We start from the raw sequence: 17,645 nt of genomic DNA on the forward strand, positions 1-17,645 counted from the left end.
GTGCTTTGCTGGTGACACTGTTGGGGATTTATTCAAAATTGAAGGCATACTGAACCAGCATGGCTACCACAGCATCCTGCAGCAACATGCCATCCCATCCGGTTTGTGTTTAGTTTGACCATCATTTATTTTTCAACAGGTCAATGACCCCAAACACACCTCCAGGCTGTGTAAGGGCTATTTGACCAAGAAGGAGAGTGATGCAGACCTGCCAATCTGTATGCATTTTGCATACGCATTTTGACATCAAAATACGGTGATACGATTTGTCACTTTAAACTACGCGAAAATCAGGTGACTGCTTTGAGTTCACTCGTTGACGCGCAGTAGCCGTCTCAGTCTAACACTTGTTGATAGTAGGCGGCTAAAACCTATGGCTAGAACAGCGTAGCAGCCACGAGCATGCTGGAAGAAAAACTATAGAAGAGTTTGACCAATCACAGCGTCGGGTCCCTTCCTCTAATGTCAAGCGGGGATATCGGCTACTGATAGCAAAATGAAAGCATCAAATGCAAATGTTATTCCTCTCTCATTCCCGTTTAGTTTGGTTGGTTTCCCCAAGGGAGGACGGTGCTTGCAAAGGTAAACTGATTTGATGTAGAAAGGTGAAATTAGTTAATTTATCTAACTTTGGAGAATTATTATTATTATTATTATAATAATAATAATAATAATAATAATAATAATAATAATAATAATAATAAAGACTTGCAATTGGTATATAAAGTCTTGGATTTTGTTACAAAAGGTCTTATATATGTTTTGCCTTTCCTAAGATTAAGTACATACCGTAACAAAATTAACTGTTACTGATGTAGGCTAATTAAAAAGTGACCGGAGCCCGTCGCTGGACGCACCGGAGGACCAAGACACAAAGTAAACACGCCTCTCTGACCGGTACTGGGGGGGTTAGTGGTTAAACTGAGCGGAGGATGTGCGGAATGTGTCGGTGTCTGTCGGACCTTGGCTGGCCGCTCTGCGCCTTCAGACAAATACTTAAAAAGTAAAGTAAAAGCTCATTATGCAGTGTAATTTTATTTTATTGGATTATATTATGATCCAATTAATTGTATTAAATATGACTGATCATTTAAATAAAATGTTTTATTTAATTCAACTAGCCTACTTGAACATAATTATTTTCTAGGGTTTAAAATGTAGACAGATTTGACATTTAATGGCACATTTTTTTCGCGTGCGGGCCGCCGTGTTCATGAGCCAGAACTTTGACAATAAATCAGTAAGTTGCTACTCAAACGTTTTTCAAGGTTGGCAGGTCTGGTGATGGAATGCTGCGCCCGATGACCCGGCCTCCACCGTCACCGGACCTGAACCCAATCGAGATGGTTTGGGGTGAGCTGGACCACAGAGTGAAGGCAAAAGGGCCAACAAGTGCTAACATCTCTGGGAACTCCTTCAAGACTGTTGGACTCTTCAGGTGACTACGTCTTGAAGCTCATCAAGAGAATGCCAAGAGTGTGCAAAGCAGTAATCAGAGCAAAGGGTGGCTACTTTGAGGAATCTAAAATATAAGACATGTTTTCAGTTATTTCACACTTTTTTTTTTTTTGGAATTTTGTTCATTCATAGTTTTGATGCCTTCAGTGAGAATCTACAATGTAAATAGTCATGAAAATAAAAGGTACCGCATTGAATGAGAAGGTGTGTCTAAACTTTTGGCCTGTACTGTACATATGTAGGTACTTGGAGATACAGACCCTACGCCGTAGCCTGACGTGCACCTCTCAAAAGATGTAACTACACGTCACGGCAACACAGACCGCAACAACTGTGATGGGTTCGTTTTGGCCGTGGCTTGGTAGCGTTGCATTTCCCCCAACTAATTTCCTGGTTCTCCTTCTCCATAAAAAACATGGAATCAAGGAGAGGGTTAACTTCTCCTGCTCCAGATTTCACACCTTGGTCAGAAAGAACAGGGGAGACACTTTGTTTCTCTCACTATGACTCAAGTCAGTACTCACTCCGAAGCTAATCACAGTCACTCTCTCACTCGCTCTACCTTACACTCCCTATGCATACACACATGCCGGCCCTGCTATTCTGTTCAAGAGATCAACGCACAAGTATAAACTTCAGGCCGTAGGCTACAGTGAAAGCACGCCGTGGAGCAGAAGCATCAATCCCGCTTAAAGAATGTTAACTGGCCGGCAGCAGACCTGTCCCTCAGACATTGCACTGTCACGACCATGTTTTCTGGTAATCAAAAATATATTATTTGCGTTACTTTTATCTTTCTAGGCTATCACTCCAAAGAGATTCCTCGCCATCACTGTAAGTATTTCAAATTTATTTTCTGCTACCCTCAAGAATTTTATATCGGAATGTAACTCTTCTCATTTGATTGGAATGTATTTTTTAATTCTTTTTGGTTTTATATCTTGTCTTGCAGAAAAGTGGCCAGACACCAGGTATGTCAAACTTTAAAATAAATCTAAAACAATTTTTCTCTGTTAAGTCAAATGTAATGGAACATTCAGAAAAAGCTTAAGGACATGCTTAATGTAGGCCACAAGATGTTTTTCTTTTTAAAGGGGTTGAGTACTGCACTTCAATAAAGTTGTTAGATTTTACAAGAGACAGATTTAATATAATTGTTTAAACTGAAGAAGCCGAAGCAGATTCCTATTTATTTCCTAGAATGGGTCAAGTTCCAAAACCGCTTCATGTACACTTACCATAATGCAACTGGAATACTCCTCTTGATTACACTACATCCACCCCCCATGCCTAAGTTGTTTAAGCCCCCCCCCCCTACTTTGTCACGCACACTTTCTGTTATGAATGTGTTGTCTCCAAGCCAAAGCTGATTATTATTATTTTCGCTGATTTGATAAAGAACACCTTATACAACAGTTTTCACTGGCTAAATATTACTCCTTGGGAAGTAAACTAATCTTGATGTGTAAAATTGGTGTGTCCCTTTTAAAGGGATAGATCAGATCTTTTGAAGTGGGGTTGTATGAGCTACTTCTCCATAGTCGGTGTACAGAAGATGACGGAAGATAAGCAATGTACTGCTGAGGAAGGGGCAGCTAAATGGGTTTTAGACACCTAAAAAGTCAATTTCCGCTGACGTGATCGCTATATTTAGAATATTTTCAGCGCTTCACCTTGCTGTCAGACAGTCCTTTACGACGAGGAACTGAAGACTCCTTTGGCAAAAACATTAATTTAACCTCGCAGAACACAGGAGTTGCTGGTCTACCGCTGCCTCCATCGGTTAGTTTGTTTTAGTGTGGGACTTTGGGGTTTTAAAAGGGTTAGTCTGGATTCACCAGACAAACCGTGACACAAACTAACTGATGGAGGAGGTGGTAAACCAGCAAGTTCTGTGAGGTAAAATTACAGTTTTTTGTTTGTTTTTGTTTTTCCCCAAAATAGTCTGGTGGCATAGATGGACATAACGGCTTTAGAAAGATAGCAAGATTTAGCAGTGGAAATATTCTAAATATAGCGTACATTTGAACTAGAGCCCGGCCAATATTAGGCATTTTCCAAACTATCGGTATCAGCATTTATAATGGCCGATAAATGAATATTTAAAAAATAAAATAAAAACGGACAAAACACCCTTCAACCATGTTCTGAGTGTTGGCGTTGCACAGTTTGTCCACCAGAGGGCGCTCTACAACGTCCCTGTTGGCAACACTCTGATTTTTGTTATTCTTGTGTTTTTGGTCAAAGGACTTTAAGTTTAATATTGTAAGTTAGTATTTGTATACATTTTATTTATCAGAACTTTAATATATTTAGATGTTCCTCTGTTCTGTTAAACAAGTTTATTTTTAAACTGCATTATCATATTATTTTAGTGAGGACTCATAAATAACTATATATTAGGGGTGTGACGAGACGCTTACTCCACGAGACGAGACACATCACGAGATTGGGTTCACGAGAACGAGACGAGATTTAAAATTTTTTTTTAAAGAAATCCTCAATGATGAAATATATGAATGGAAAATAGTTTTTTTATTCAACTGAAAAATCACAAAATGCAAAACAATTTAGGTGCCTTTTGAAATCAACTATTAATGATGAATGTTATTTAACTTTTTTTTTACTATTTTAATGAATCATATGCAGTAAAGGACATGCAAACACTGCAAAATGTTTTGTATAAAATCTACCAACTGGCTTCTGCCCTGTGAAATCTAACTCCTTTCCACAAATCGAACATAAAAAAATAAACAGTATAAATAAAATAAATGTGTAAACAACAGAAAATGTTTAAAGGCAAACAGTAAGTGTATCAATAACCAAAGTACTGCTCTCTCAAAACTACAAGTGCAAACAGAAACAATTTTTTTCTATAAGATAAACTACACAGAACAGCCTAAGATATGGTCATGTTATTTTTCAAGAATATAAGCATGTCGACTATTTCTGGCAGCAGTTGAGACCTTTGGGCAGTAACTATGTCTCCTGCAGTAGAAAAAACACACTCACTTGGAACTGAGGTAGCAGGGATGGAAAGGTATGCTTTGGCAAGTGGAGACAGCAAAGGATATTTAGGAGTTGCCGAAATCCGACATTTTCCACCACAGAAAATGGCCTCATATCAGCTGCAATGAAAACGCCTATGTCCCTCGTTATTGCCGTGGCTCTTGCACTTACCGGTGGCAGAGATGCAAAGGCTTCTAGAGTCGTTTGGCCTTTTAATGTTTTCGTCGCGGGTGCTGTAGTTGGTAGAGAGCTGTGGTGGTGCTGTAAGTGTTTTTGCATAGTGCTCGTGTTAGCCGCGGTATACGGCATTTTTTTCTTACAATGTTTACATATTGCGTTCGTCTTGTCTGTCACTCTTTCGCCGTTTATTATTTCCGCAGGAAAACCAAAATGTTTGCACACAAATGATTTAAAAGTGGCAGGGGGATCTTCAATAGTAATTTCACGCTCCATCACACTGACATCACATCGCCTCACGAGACAACTTTTCACCTCGACGAGAAGTCTCGTCATGTTTTAATCTCGCGAGATCTCGTAAAACGAGATCTCGTCACACCCTTACTATATATATATATATATATATATATATATATATATATATATATATATATATATATATATATATATATATATATATATATATATATATATATATATCTCCGCTGCCCCCCCCGGTCCACAGCAGCACATTGCTTAGCTTTGGTGTCGGTACTCCTGCCTGCTTCTCCAAACGGGGCTATTTCCTGTAGGTAATACACCGACTATGGAGAAGTACCTCAACCACACTTCAAAAAATTCAAGCTATCCCTTTTAAGTTTCATATGAGGTATTTATGATGTCATTCTTTGTGTGTGTAGTTGTGGCCAGTCCAGGAGGCCCCAATGCTGTTCGCACCAGTAACTTCATCCTGGTCGGATCACACAAACTCACCCTGTCCTCGATTGGGAAAAACAAGTTCCCTTTGGAGAAGGTATGGAAGCCATTAATGTCACCTCCTCCTAATCTCCTCATGTCCCTTTTCCACATAGAGCTGTAACCATTCCAAATGTTGCTGTACAATTAATTGTTTCACAAATAATTGCGATTAACAATATAATTGTCTCTTTCGGTCAAATAAAAAAATAAATAATTATTTATTACTTTTTAAAATAATTTAAAGTTTAAAACGAAGCCCAGGTTATGTCTTTTGGTTATATCACTGTCTTGTGACCCAGATAATGTAATAACACAGGTACGCAGCCTATGAAGTAAACTACGCATTTTTTGTAACCGTATCCTCATTTTTGTTGCTATGAACGTGAATGGGGTCAAGTGCCAACTAGTATAGCTTTCGCTCAACAGTCTGACCAATAATCACTTATATAATTACAATTTGGCATATCTAAACAAAATCAACAATTACCAGTCATACACCTTAAGACCTTAGCTAATGTTAGCTGTTCATTGCGGTTAAACAAAAATTGACAATTAGACAATTATGTAATATTGTTACAGGTTGTTTTTATTCTGCATTTTTAAATCTATGGCTGCCCTTTGTTTGAAGGCACAGTATCCTTGCTGTATGGATGACACCAGCAAATGGCTCACTTGGACTGTAGTCCTATATCTGTGTACAGGCTCTACAGAGACTCACAGTAACCCTGTTTGGTCTCCCTGTGCCCTCCTGAGCCACCTACCTTGCTTTCTTTCTTTTAGATCAAATATGAAGCAAGGGAAAGAGAACTACTCAGTGACATGTTTCATACCAAGGTTACTACTTGCCCTAATTGTATTTTTTCTCTCTTTGTGTGGGAAGGAGGGTGAAATCACTATAACAGGGTAGGGGTGGCACGGTTCACAAACCCACGGTTCACTTTGTATCACGGTTTTAGGGTCACTGTTTTCGGTTCTGTACTGTTCTTGTTGTTTTTTCTTTTAATCTTTAACACTCCAGAAATATACTTCAGCATATGCTATATAGCTTAATTATCCACAATGTAGGATACAGTATTAAAAAAATAGTAATATCATGTTATCATGCACAAACTGAATTTGACTTGACTTTAAGCACATTGTTAAGACCATCTCTGAGGAAAGCTAGGTGTGCTTTTCATACAGCAAGAGGGAAAACATTGAGGATTTCAACATGCTTTTCATTTATTTGGCAAAAAAATGAGAATGTGTATTGCCATCTACAGGAACTTATGTGCCTTTTTAGCACACGAAGATTGAAATATTACAGAATATCAATTGAAATAACTTGCATTTATCAAACTGACAACTTCAGTGTAGCTCTTACAAAAAATGTTATCCTTTAGAAGAAAAAGAGAGGAACTCTTAAATCTGTCTTTTGAATAAGTCAGAATACGTTAAACATAGAAAAAAGTTGCGTTTTTTTTTGTATAGTTCTTTAAAAATAAAAAGGAAACTTTTTGGGGAGAATAAAATTACTCTGGGATGAGATTTCCTAGTAACCTTACCAAAAAGGCTCAGGATGCTGCAAATGTTGGTATAATATGAAAATGGCTGGTGGATTTAAGACAAAAAATAATTTATTGAATTCATCAAATTTGAACATGTCTGTCAGTGACTTGTTGATCTTTACATTGTTAGTTAATTTCATAACCTGGGCTGGGACACATTCATACGGGTTGATAAAGTACTTATTGGACTTTAACTTATCATTGCGTAGCGGTGTTGTCTCATCTCAGTTTTTTTTTTCCTGCATCGTGTGTGTGTGTGTGTGTGTGTGTGTGTCTGAGTGTGAGTCGTGGGGGGAACTGAGCAGCCCCGCCCACTGCAGAGAGCTGACAGGATTGAAACAGCAGCAGCTTTAGAGTGAAAAAACATCAGTTTGTTGATGTTAAAATGTATACAGGTTGGCAGAAACGGTCTTTTGCTGTTTGTTTCGTTGGTAACTTGTCCACACCTCTTCTTTCACGCGAAAAGGAAACCCACTGTCTGAGGTCACAAGGCTACATTGTGCATGTGTCGAACCGTGGAACGCACACACGCTCCGAACTAGAGCTGGGCAATATATCGATATTATATCAATATCGTGATATGAGACTATATATCGTCTTAGATTTTGGATATCGTAATATGGCATATGTGTCTTTTCCTGGTCCTAAAGGCTGGATTACAGTAAAGTGATGTCATTTTCGGAATTTACCAGACTGTTGTAACTGTTCTATTATTTGCCTTTACCCACTTAGTCATAATATCCACATTATTGATGATTATTTATCACAAATCTCATTGTGTAAATATTTTGTGAAAGCACAAACAGTCAACACTACAATATTGTTGCGGTATCGATATCGAGGTATTTGGTCAAAAATATCGTGATATTTAATTTTCTCCGTATCTCCTGGCCCTACTCCGAACCGAGTCAAGCGAACCGAACGGTTCGGATGTTTTTTCATGAACCGTGCCACCCCCTATAGCAGGATGTCTTAAAAGTATTACATTTAATATTCCAAAAAAAAAAATAAGGCCTCAAAGAATTGAATTTTGTGTGCAGAGTGTTACATTTTGTTCACACAGGTCTTACATTTTTTCACAGATCTGTTCTTGTTGTTTTCATGTCTCTCTATGATTGACAGGTGCTTCTAAGCAACTGTTGTTACTAGGGCTGGCCGTCGGTAAAACAAATTCAATACCGCTTCCTAAATGATACTTTTTTTTTCTTCAGCTCCTACTACATGAGCCGTAACGTAGAGTTTTTACTGCAAGTCTCAACAACCTATAAAGTCAGACACCTGATCACAAGCATTATTAGATCTCTGTAGAAGCATGCTGCGTGCTGATTGGCCCACTGACGCTGATGAGATTTACTCCTTAGGGATTGAAATTTGGTATTGAATGACGAGGCTTTTTTTTAAACAAAGGATGCAATTCAGTCGGTGCCTAAAAAGTATTGAGTTTGGTACCCAGCCCTACTGTTATGTATAGACAAACTTTTTTTAATAGATATGTTTAAATCTATCTATCTACCTATCTGTATACATATATCTCCATATGTATACATATAAATGGTAGGCACTTACTTGGTGACACACATGGTGTTCTTGCACTTGAATTTGGTACCCACCTCTTAAACCTTTATTTGTTTAACCATATCTTGTAACTTGAAGTGTTTTGAATGGTGAACATGATACCTGGGCTTTTCATTCATCGTCTGTACTTTGGATTCCAGGTGCCGTTCCTGTGCCCTCTGGAGGGCCACGTCTACCTCACCATGCAGTGTGAGGTTGGCTCAAAGGTGGAGGAGAAGGGCTTCCTGGTGAGTGCAAGCAGATTGAATCACCACTAGGCAGAAGATTCTGACAGTATGATAACTTTTTTTTCCCCCCATTGAACACAATGTATTTTATTTTAAAACACACTGCACACTGGCAGGAAGAGGGGTTTATAAACTGCACTTTCTGTCCTTCAAGACACATTAAAACAGGATGTATACCTTAGGAACGGTATGAAGGGAACTTTTAGCTGTTGAAACAGTGACTTTACCAAACGGCAGTATACCTTGAAATCGGTAACTGGCCCATGCCAAATCATTACCGTGGAATTGAGCTATTCTCAGGCTGGCATTGATTTGCTGATGCTATTTCCCAATACAAATATATATGTTGTGATTATGATTCCTCTCCCCCCTGTAGACGATGTTTGAAGATGTGAGTGGATTCGGAGCCTGGCACCGGAGGTGGTGTGTCCTGTCGGGATACTGCATCTCCTACTGGACCTACCCAGACGATGAGAAGCGCAAGGTAAGTGGGCAAAACTCTTTATTTTGTTTTATTTTGTATTGACTGGTGGTTCCTGTTTTTTGGTGGTGTTTTGTATATATTAGTTTCATTTATTTTTCCACAGTTTAGGGCCGTTAAAACAGAATGCACCTTCACCTGTACTTTTATTACACATTAGGAACACATTAGGAACATTTAAAAGGGAAAAACCAAACAGTGGAGGACCTTAGTGATCTGGCTGGAACCTAAGTCAAATAACTTTAAAATCAATTCTAAAAGAGACAGGTAGCCAGTGCAGTGTCTTAAGCAATGGACTGAGGCACCTGACAGTTTGTCTGTGTTAACCCCTTTTTTTAATCGTTTGTTTCTGCTTTTCAGAATCCCATTGGTCGCATCAACCTGGCTAACTGCACCAGTAAGAAGGTGGAACCAGCCAACAGAGAGTTTTGTGCAAGACCCAACACATTTGAGCTGATAACAGTCCGGCCACAGAGAGAGGATGACAAAGAAACACTAGTCAGCCAGTGCAAGAACACCATGTGTGTCACCAAGTAAGTGCCAGATGTATACAAAGGAATATATATATACACTTCTTTTTTTTTTACATGTCTATTAAAAAAAGTTTGTCTATAAATAACAGTAGGGCTGGGTACCGAACTCAATACTTTTAAGGATCCGACCGAATACCCTCTAATAGAGTTTAGATTCTCTGCCCGAGCCCGGCCCGACTTCGGGCCGGGCCGTTATTTTCCGCCACTATCCTCGGGCCGGGCCGGGTCGGGACTAATTGGGTGGGGAGAAAGCTATGCCATAATCAGAACTATTGTTGGACTACAGTTACAAAATGCAACATGTGTCATGCGCGGAGTCTCCTCCTCTCGCACGCATCACACTGGGGCTGTGGGCTGTATGGTGGAGCTTAAGTGCAACATGGAGCTTGAGGATGTAAAGAAAAAAAGAAAAACAGGAGAATTACCTTTGAGCAAGTTTAGAGGAAAGTCGGAGGTATGGAACCATTTTAAACAAGTCGTGGGAAGTGACAACATATGTGTCGGCTTTGTTGAGTGCATTAAGTGCGGCCGCTGTTCGCCTATGACAGCAAATAAAACGGAGAAGTGGATGATGAAGAGACACATGAAGCAGGCTCGCCAAGGCAGAAAAGATGATAGTCAGCCTTCAACCTCCTCTTCTGTTACTTCTCCAAGCATAGGCTCCCCCTGAGGGCGAGGCAAGCGGACCAGCCCTCCCAGAGAAATAGCCTACGTTGAGTCTTTTTTTACGTTTCTTCATTCAGATCCATTTGCGATCCGTTCCATTCTGAATAAACAAACAGCGCAGTTTACATGCTTCGCTCCTGTTGCATTATTCATTAAGATCATTTTAAACAGATTTCTGCAGTTCAAACAACTCTGAATTGTAGTTGAGAATGTCAGTTATGACGGCCCACGGGTTGAAATCGGGCTCGGGCTCATAATTCCAGTTAATGTGTTGGGCCGGGCCGGGCTCGGACACAACGTGCACGGGCTGGGTCGGGCTTGATTTTTGGGGCCCGAACGAAGCTCTACCCTCTAAAGTATCGAATAATGCCTCATCATTACAATTTATTTTTATCTATTTTTTGGGCTTTTCTGCCTTTCTAATGGACAGGACGGGTGAGAAAGGGGAGAGAGAGAAATGCAGGAAATCATCACAGGTCAGATTCTAACCCTGGACCTCTGTGTCGAGGCATAGACCTCCTAAATATGCGCGCCTGCTCTACCCACTGAGCCTACCCGGCCACATGCCTCTTCATTCAGTACCCCATTTCGATATCTAAGGAGTAAATCTCAGCATCAGTGAGCCAATCAGCACGCAGCATGATTCTACAGAGATCTAATAATGTCTGTGATTGGCTGTCTAACATTACACGTCATAGAGACTTGCAGGAAAAACTACGTTACGCACAGAGATGGGCTCATGTAGAAGGAGCTGAAAAATTAAGAGTTGTGCCGTAATGTGTAACATGTATTTTAGAGCTGCAAAGATGAATCGATTAGTTGTCAACTCTTAAATTAATCGCCAACTATTTTGATAACCGATTAGTCGGTTTGAGTAAAAATTCTTTGATTCCAGCTTGTTAAATGTCACTATGTTCTAGTTTCTTCTCTCCTCTGTGACAGTAAACTGAATATCTTTTCACCATTTTATAGACCAAACAACTAATCAAATAATCAAGAAAATAATCAACAGATTAATCGACTATGAAAATAATCGTTAATCGCCCTAGTGTATTTCTTTTTGTTTTCTGAAATTGGAAGTGGAAAATAAAGTATGGTTACTTACCGGTAGCGAAGTCACGGTATTGGTATCGAAAATCTTTGAAGGATACCCAGCTACCTACATCACCGTGAGCCTGCATTGTTTTTCTGTGCAGAAACTGGCTGTGTGCAGACACAAAGGACGAGAGGAATCTGTGGATGAAGAAACTGAACCAGATTGTGGTGGATCTGCGAATGTGGCAGCCAGACGCCTGCTACAGGCCGCTGTAATCACTGCACTCTGTCCCAACCAGCCCTTCTGTCAATATCAGGGACACATGGCCAATACAAAGTGCAATACACTATAAGAATTGTTAAATATTTTTAACTTGTGGATATTTTCCAGAAGATTAGTAATCAAACACGTTAGTGTTTAAGTTATAGATCAGAGGAAAGTAAATAAAGCCATACATTTGAAACATTTCAGTACAGTATTTTGTGTAGGAGTCGGGGTTTGGCTCTGGGTTCTTATACACCTCTAGAATGGTTTGATACTCTGTTTTTGGGGTATTTTTGTTTTGTGTTGCTGAATTGTGTTATGTTAATGCCAATATTAAGTGTTCTTGACACATTGCATGGCTTTAAATTATTTGGTTTTAAAGCTAAAATCAAAATATATATATATATATGTGTTTGAATTACAGAGAAATACTAATTTGAGGCACCACAGTTTTATCACATTTTATCCTGCTTGACAGCACAGAACAATACTTATATGTTTTTACTTTATATATTAGCTTTTATAATTTGCGGCAGGACTTTCACATCTTTTCTTTATTGTCGTGCACAGATTTTTGGTTCCAATTATACCCCAGGTTTTGTTCTTTTTGAAATGTTTGTTTAGTGTTGTGTATTGTTCTGTAAATGTTGGTGTGGAAGTTCAAGTTTTGCATAACTGGGGGTAAGGTCTGTTACATATTCCATGCTAGAACCTGACCAAACACTCATTTTTATGAAAATGCAAAACAAACATTTTTTGATAACGGTCCAGTTTTGGATATAACAGAGGTATAAACAAATGATTTACAAGTCTGAACATTTTACAGTGTGAACACAAAGTAGTCAGTGCTCTCTCGTGGATAAACTGTGTAACACTGCTTGTACTTGACTTTAAACACATTCTACTGCAGTACAGTACAGTTCAAAATGTATCAGCCAGTCTTTACTCTGTAACTGATGTTTTAAAGAATGGCCCATCTACACAAAAGAAGTTATTTTGTTCCAGCATCGTATTGGCTTTCTCGGTAGATGTAGCAATGGCCACTACAAGTTGTGTCTACATCTTTGTATCCTGTCAAAGTGCGGATTTGTTTATTTTTAAAGGAGAATTTGTAATTGCTTATGCAGAGTATGTAACAGACTTTACAGTGACCCTGCAGGGTGTTGGTAAATGTAATTTCAGATTGAGAATTTCACATTAGTCCAAGTAGAAGACGACACTTTTTCATCATGTTGGTAATGAACTACACCAGATGTACTGTTTACGCATACCCTTCTCTACATACGAGTTCATCATGAAGCATGCAAGTGAGTGATAATATGTTAGTGCTTTCAACAGCGAGTTTAACAGACTTCAGTTTGTCAGGTATTTGTGCATCGATCAATAAATGCCTACAAAATGGACCAGGTTACTGATGCTTAAGTTCCTTTTGTCATTTTATTAAAATGTAACCTTAAATTGAGTCTACAATGCGTTTTGAGAGCTAAGAGATATTTTAATTTCATTCATAAGGTTAACCAAAAAGCTAATGACTGTCTGGTGACCTGTCTTATATTTTACTGTTCCGACAGGAGGCTACTGTGTAGTCAGTCGGTTTTACCTTAGGCTCACGTTGGCAGAGCTATCGCCACAGCGCTGGGTGGAGGAGGGTCTGGCTTAGGGCTGCACAATGTTTGTTTTTATCGCCATCGAGTAATCAACTGGTGCAATAAACCCATCGCGAAGATACTCTGAGATTCTTTGTTAGTTGAAAGAAAATATCATTAGAAAACTACACTTTAAATGTAACTCATTCTTTTTTTAGTGGTTCATTTTTACATTCAATTTAATGTTCAATTTGTTCAATAAAATGTTGAAATTATTTGCTTTCATTTGATTTAAATTCAACAATCTGTTGTATTTGAGCAGAAGACTGAGCACAGCAGAATGGGTACATAATATCTGTAGGGGTGACCCCGAATAGTCGAAGATTCGATGCATCGATATGCGGAGCCTGATTCGACCACCAATCTCACAGTCGGATCTTCGCGGGTGTTATGAAACGAGGATCATACCATTTTGGCAATATGGGGGTGCTCAATGTCTAATTTAACTACTGGTTTTGTACGGTTATATTAAGTTATATACAGCCTTTAATTATGATAATGCTGTAAAAAAAGTGTGTGTGTGTAAATCCAACCACCCCATGTGAAAGATTTAAGTTTCACTTTCCCTGAGCATCAGACGAGGAGATTAACGTTACTTAACAATCAGGGTTCAAAATTAACTTTTTCGTCCACCAGCCAAATGGCAAGTGAATGTTCAAATTTTACCAGCCACTCAATAGATTACCATTGTATTTCTGGCTGGTGAGTGAAGCAAATCTACCGGCCACTAATTTTGAACCTTGTTAACAACGTCTGGAAAAAGAAAATCTAAAGTGTGGATGCACTTTCAAATGGTAAAAGATGATCCAAAAAAAGTCAGATGCAAGTTGTTCCAACAGCTCATGTTCTACCACTCGTCAACAACAAACATGGCTTTCCACTTAAAACGGGTAAGTTTATTACCAATAAAGACGTTTCACTTTTTCATATATAATGGCGCTTTTAATTTACGAATAGCAATATCATATGTTGGGACTTAAAATATGTTAGTATTTTTTCTAGATCCACCCACAGTATCAGACTGACGACAGCAGTTCATCTAGTAATAGTAGTAGTAGTAGTAGTAGTAGTAGTAGTAGTAGCAGCACACCCGTCGCTATGGGCGGGCCATAGGGGGCCGGGCCAGCCCCCAAAAATGATTGTGCCCCCCCACTTGAGGCACAGACCTCTTAAAAAAATTACTTTAATTTTATATTATCATAGTTGCTAATTTTGTGTTGCATTAATGTTGCATTCTTTATCATTAAAACATAAAAAATATAAATAAACAATGGTGTGATTTTTGTTTGATTGATGGGAATCTACACTGCAACAGCCTATCATGGCCTTACTAAAAAGAAAGTTAGGCTACGACATGACGTAGCCTACGTCAGTGTAGCCGCTCAACCGTTACCGCACATTTTTGAAAGCTGGATGAGTTTTCGCCGGCATTCGCTTCAGCTCGTCATGGATATCCGTAAGTGGTTGAAAAGCCCACCAACATTCTCCTCCTGATGTTGTCGTTGGAGAAGGAGCCCCTGGACGACAGTCTGAGCCTGATGCTAGTAGCTCCATGGAGCCCAACCCTGGGCCTGGCAGGACCTGCAGGTCAAGTGCAACTGCGACTGGGGCAGCATTTGGGCCACAACTAACTGTTGAATCAGGGGGTGTGACGGACAAACCCAAACAGGTTGTGTTGAGGAAATATCCTGTCAAAATGTTTGGTTAAAAAAACCCGATAATTTTCCTCTAGCTGGTATTTGAACAGGGACTGGCTTGCGTAGGCTACTCGGTGGAAAAGGACTCCGCATTTTGTTATGCCTGCAGGAAATTCACATCTGTATCATCGGACGAGACCTTCTTCATTAAGGGGTTTAAGATTTACAGACAAGGGCTAAGGACTAAGCATGCAGCTTCAAATGACAGGAGGGACTGGAGAGAGGACAGGCTGCCTCCACTCAAAGTACCGGTAGGTTCAAAGTCTCTGTGCGCGTGTGTACGTGCGTGCGTGTGTGTCTCATGGCACATGCATAGCAATGCATATCCTTCTGTTGACTGCTTTAAAATGCAATGTTTGAGAGATGCTTCTGGTGTTACATCTAATATGTTGTATAGTCAAGTGTTTTATGGATATTCATAACATTGCTTCTATGTAATGTGTTGTAGGCTATATAGGCTACCTGGTCATATTGCTGTTGGTTATGTTTAACGTGATGATTACGTGCGAATAGTATAACAAGAGTATATGATTATTATAAATATACGTACTGTACGCTAATAATAATTGTGCCCTCCCATGTATTTGATATGCCCCCCTTAAGACTGAGGTCTGGCGACGGGTCTGAGTAGTAGTAGTACTAACTCAAAGAAAGCTAGATTTGAGACCGCCATTGCCCGAGAAAAGGAAAAGAGAAATCAGGGACAAAATTGCAGAGTTTATTTCGCTTCACAATGAGGCCAGTGAATGTTGTGGACGGTGAAGGTTTTAAAGAATTAATGCTCACACTTGAGCCAGGATACACAGTTCCCAAAAGAGAGACGGTTATGCATGCGGCGGATGCGAAATACGCGTCCATACGCGCCTGCGGTTTACATGTTACCCTCCTGCTGACTAGTGTCGTGCCCCTCCCAACCCACACACACACACACACACACAGATGATTCGACTATCAGTCGACTATAGAAAGATTCGTCAATTCTGATTCGAATGTGTAAATCCTGAGTCGGGGACACCCCTAATCACAAGTAGTGTCGTCATTGCAGTATTCAACAACTTTATCCCATATTGGATATTTTTCTCATATCATGCAACCTTAGTCTGGCTGGAGAAAAACTCTGGGTTGTTGGCATTCCTTTAAACCAATCATAATTGTCTTGGGTGTAGTGTAAAGTCAGGCACCGAAATGAGGCACCGAAACTTTCGTTCTTATTTGGTCTCGTTACTACCGTTTACGTCGGCACCGGTTCCCTATTGGCACCGAGTTTCGGTACCCAACCCTAGTTGTACGTCTAAAGAGGAGGGAGGCTCCTCTGACAGACATCTTTCTTGGTGTGAGGATGAGATTTAGGTCAGAGCCACAAAGTCTGACAACTGTCCCCACAGACCGGCAGGTTTTCCTGCGTAACTGTCCTGTTAACGGCAGGCTGAAGCCCAGCAGCTGCAGCACAGAGGCCAACTGCTCGGCCTCCTCTCTGGATCTGACAGAGATCAGTGAACACACTCTCTGGAAGAACTCGGGATCACAGCTGGAACACAACAACAAGCAGGACGTGGAACACAGCAAAGAAAAAAAAAGAAAAAATACATAACAAACCATGTTATGGACAATGACTTCCCACAGGATGAATTAAATACACAGTACCTGAGCTATGAGATATATTTTCATTTCTGTTTTATGTGTTTTTATTTCCTGTAGAAGAAAGTATTAGCAGGACTGTGTTGTTGTCTCAGAGCTACATTGTTATTATTATTCATATAATCTCATTATTCTCATAAAGACAGAAGACTGTGATACTAAATAATTACAGAACTGAGAAATTGAATTCATCTGTTTCTACATTATGTTCATTGGTAAATGGCCGTCAATTAACATTTAAAACCCAGGTGATTATTAAGATAGATTTTAACAAACCTCTTCTTAAAGAAACAACATATTATTATTAAATATACAGTATTTGTCTGACTTACCTGAGCTGTGAGATATAAGGCAGACACTGTAGGACACTCCTCACTTCACTCTCTTCATCTGAGCAGCCTCTCAGCTCCACTAGTTTCTTCTCTGATTGGAGTTTCAGCACTTCCAGGAGGATGGAGCTCTTTCTCTCTGAGAGGTCTATGATCCAGACTGCAGCAGCTGACTGGAAAGGTGGGAGCACAGATCCAGTAGGAAATCACTCTGATATTTCTTAATGTAGTCATCATCATAATCTTCCTCATTTTTTAAAAGGAATGTTTGATATCTGCACACTGAAGATAACAGCTACAGTGTCTTCTCTCCTGTCTGCTGTTCTCTCTCTGCTGCTGCACAGAACAGATTCCCAAAGAACTGGATTCCTTCAGAACGATCTGACCAATCAGGATCACAACTGAAATAATAAAAGGAAACATTTTGTGATGATTTGATCTCCGCTGCATAAATACAACAACACACTACTGATGGACTCCATATTGAACAGGTCTGTCCTGTAAAAAATGATTAATCTAATTAAACTTTAACCCTCCTGTTGTCCTCGGGTCAAATTTGACCCGTTTTTAAAAGTTTCTATATCAGAAATTTGGGTTTCTTTCAACCAAACTGCCCCCAAATAA

At 39.6% G+C, this 17,645-nt stretch overlaps 1 protein-coding gene across 7 annotated transcripts in view; it reads left to right on the forward strand.

Moving 5' to 3' along the window:
- The window catches only part of anln (anillin, actin binding protein), a 30,545-nt gene extending 17,423 nt beyond the window's left edge, over window positions 1-13,122 (forward strand). For 5 of the 7 annotated variants that reach the window (XM_028597749.1, XM_028597754.1, XM_028597751.1 and 2 more), the window contains 8 exons: window positions 2,260-2,292; window positions 2,411-2,429; window positions 5,325-5,437; window positions 6,163-6,216; window positions 8,645-8,731; window positions 9,108-9,215; window positions 9,573-9,745; window positions 11,608-13,122. In XM_028597749.1, coding sequence (XP_028453550.1) covers window positions 2,260-2,292; window positions 2,411-2,429; window positions 5,325-5,437; window positions 6,163-6,216; window positions 8,645-8,731; window positions 9,108-9,215; window positions 9,573-9,745; window positions 11,608-11,722 — 702 coding nt within the window. In that variant the 3' untranslated portion in view covers window positions 11,723-13,122. The remainder of the gene's footprint in view (window positions 1-2,259; window positions 2,293-2,410; window positions 2,430-5,324; window positions 5,438-6,162; window positions 6,217-8,644; window positions 8,732-9,107; window positions 9,216-9,572; window positions 9,746-11,607) is intronic. The other 2 variants (XM_028597755.1, XM_028597756.1) reach the window with 1 other exon arrangement.
- The last annotated feature ends 4,523 nt before the right edge of the window (window positions 13,123-17,645 follow it).

Source organism: Perca flavescens, chromosome 14 (assembly GCF_004354835.1).
Source record: "Perca flavescens isolate YP-PL-M2 chromosome 14, PFLA_1.0, whole genome shotgun sequence".
Classification (NCBI taxonomy): Eukaryota; Metazoa; Chordata; class Actinopteri; order Perciformes; family Percidae; genus Perca; species Perca flavescens.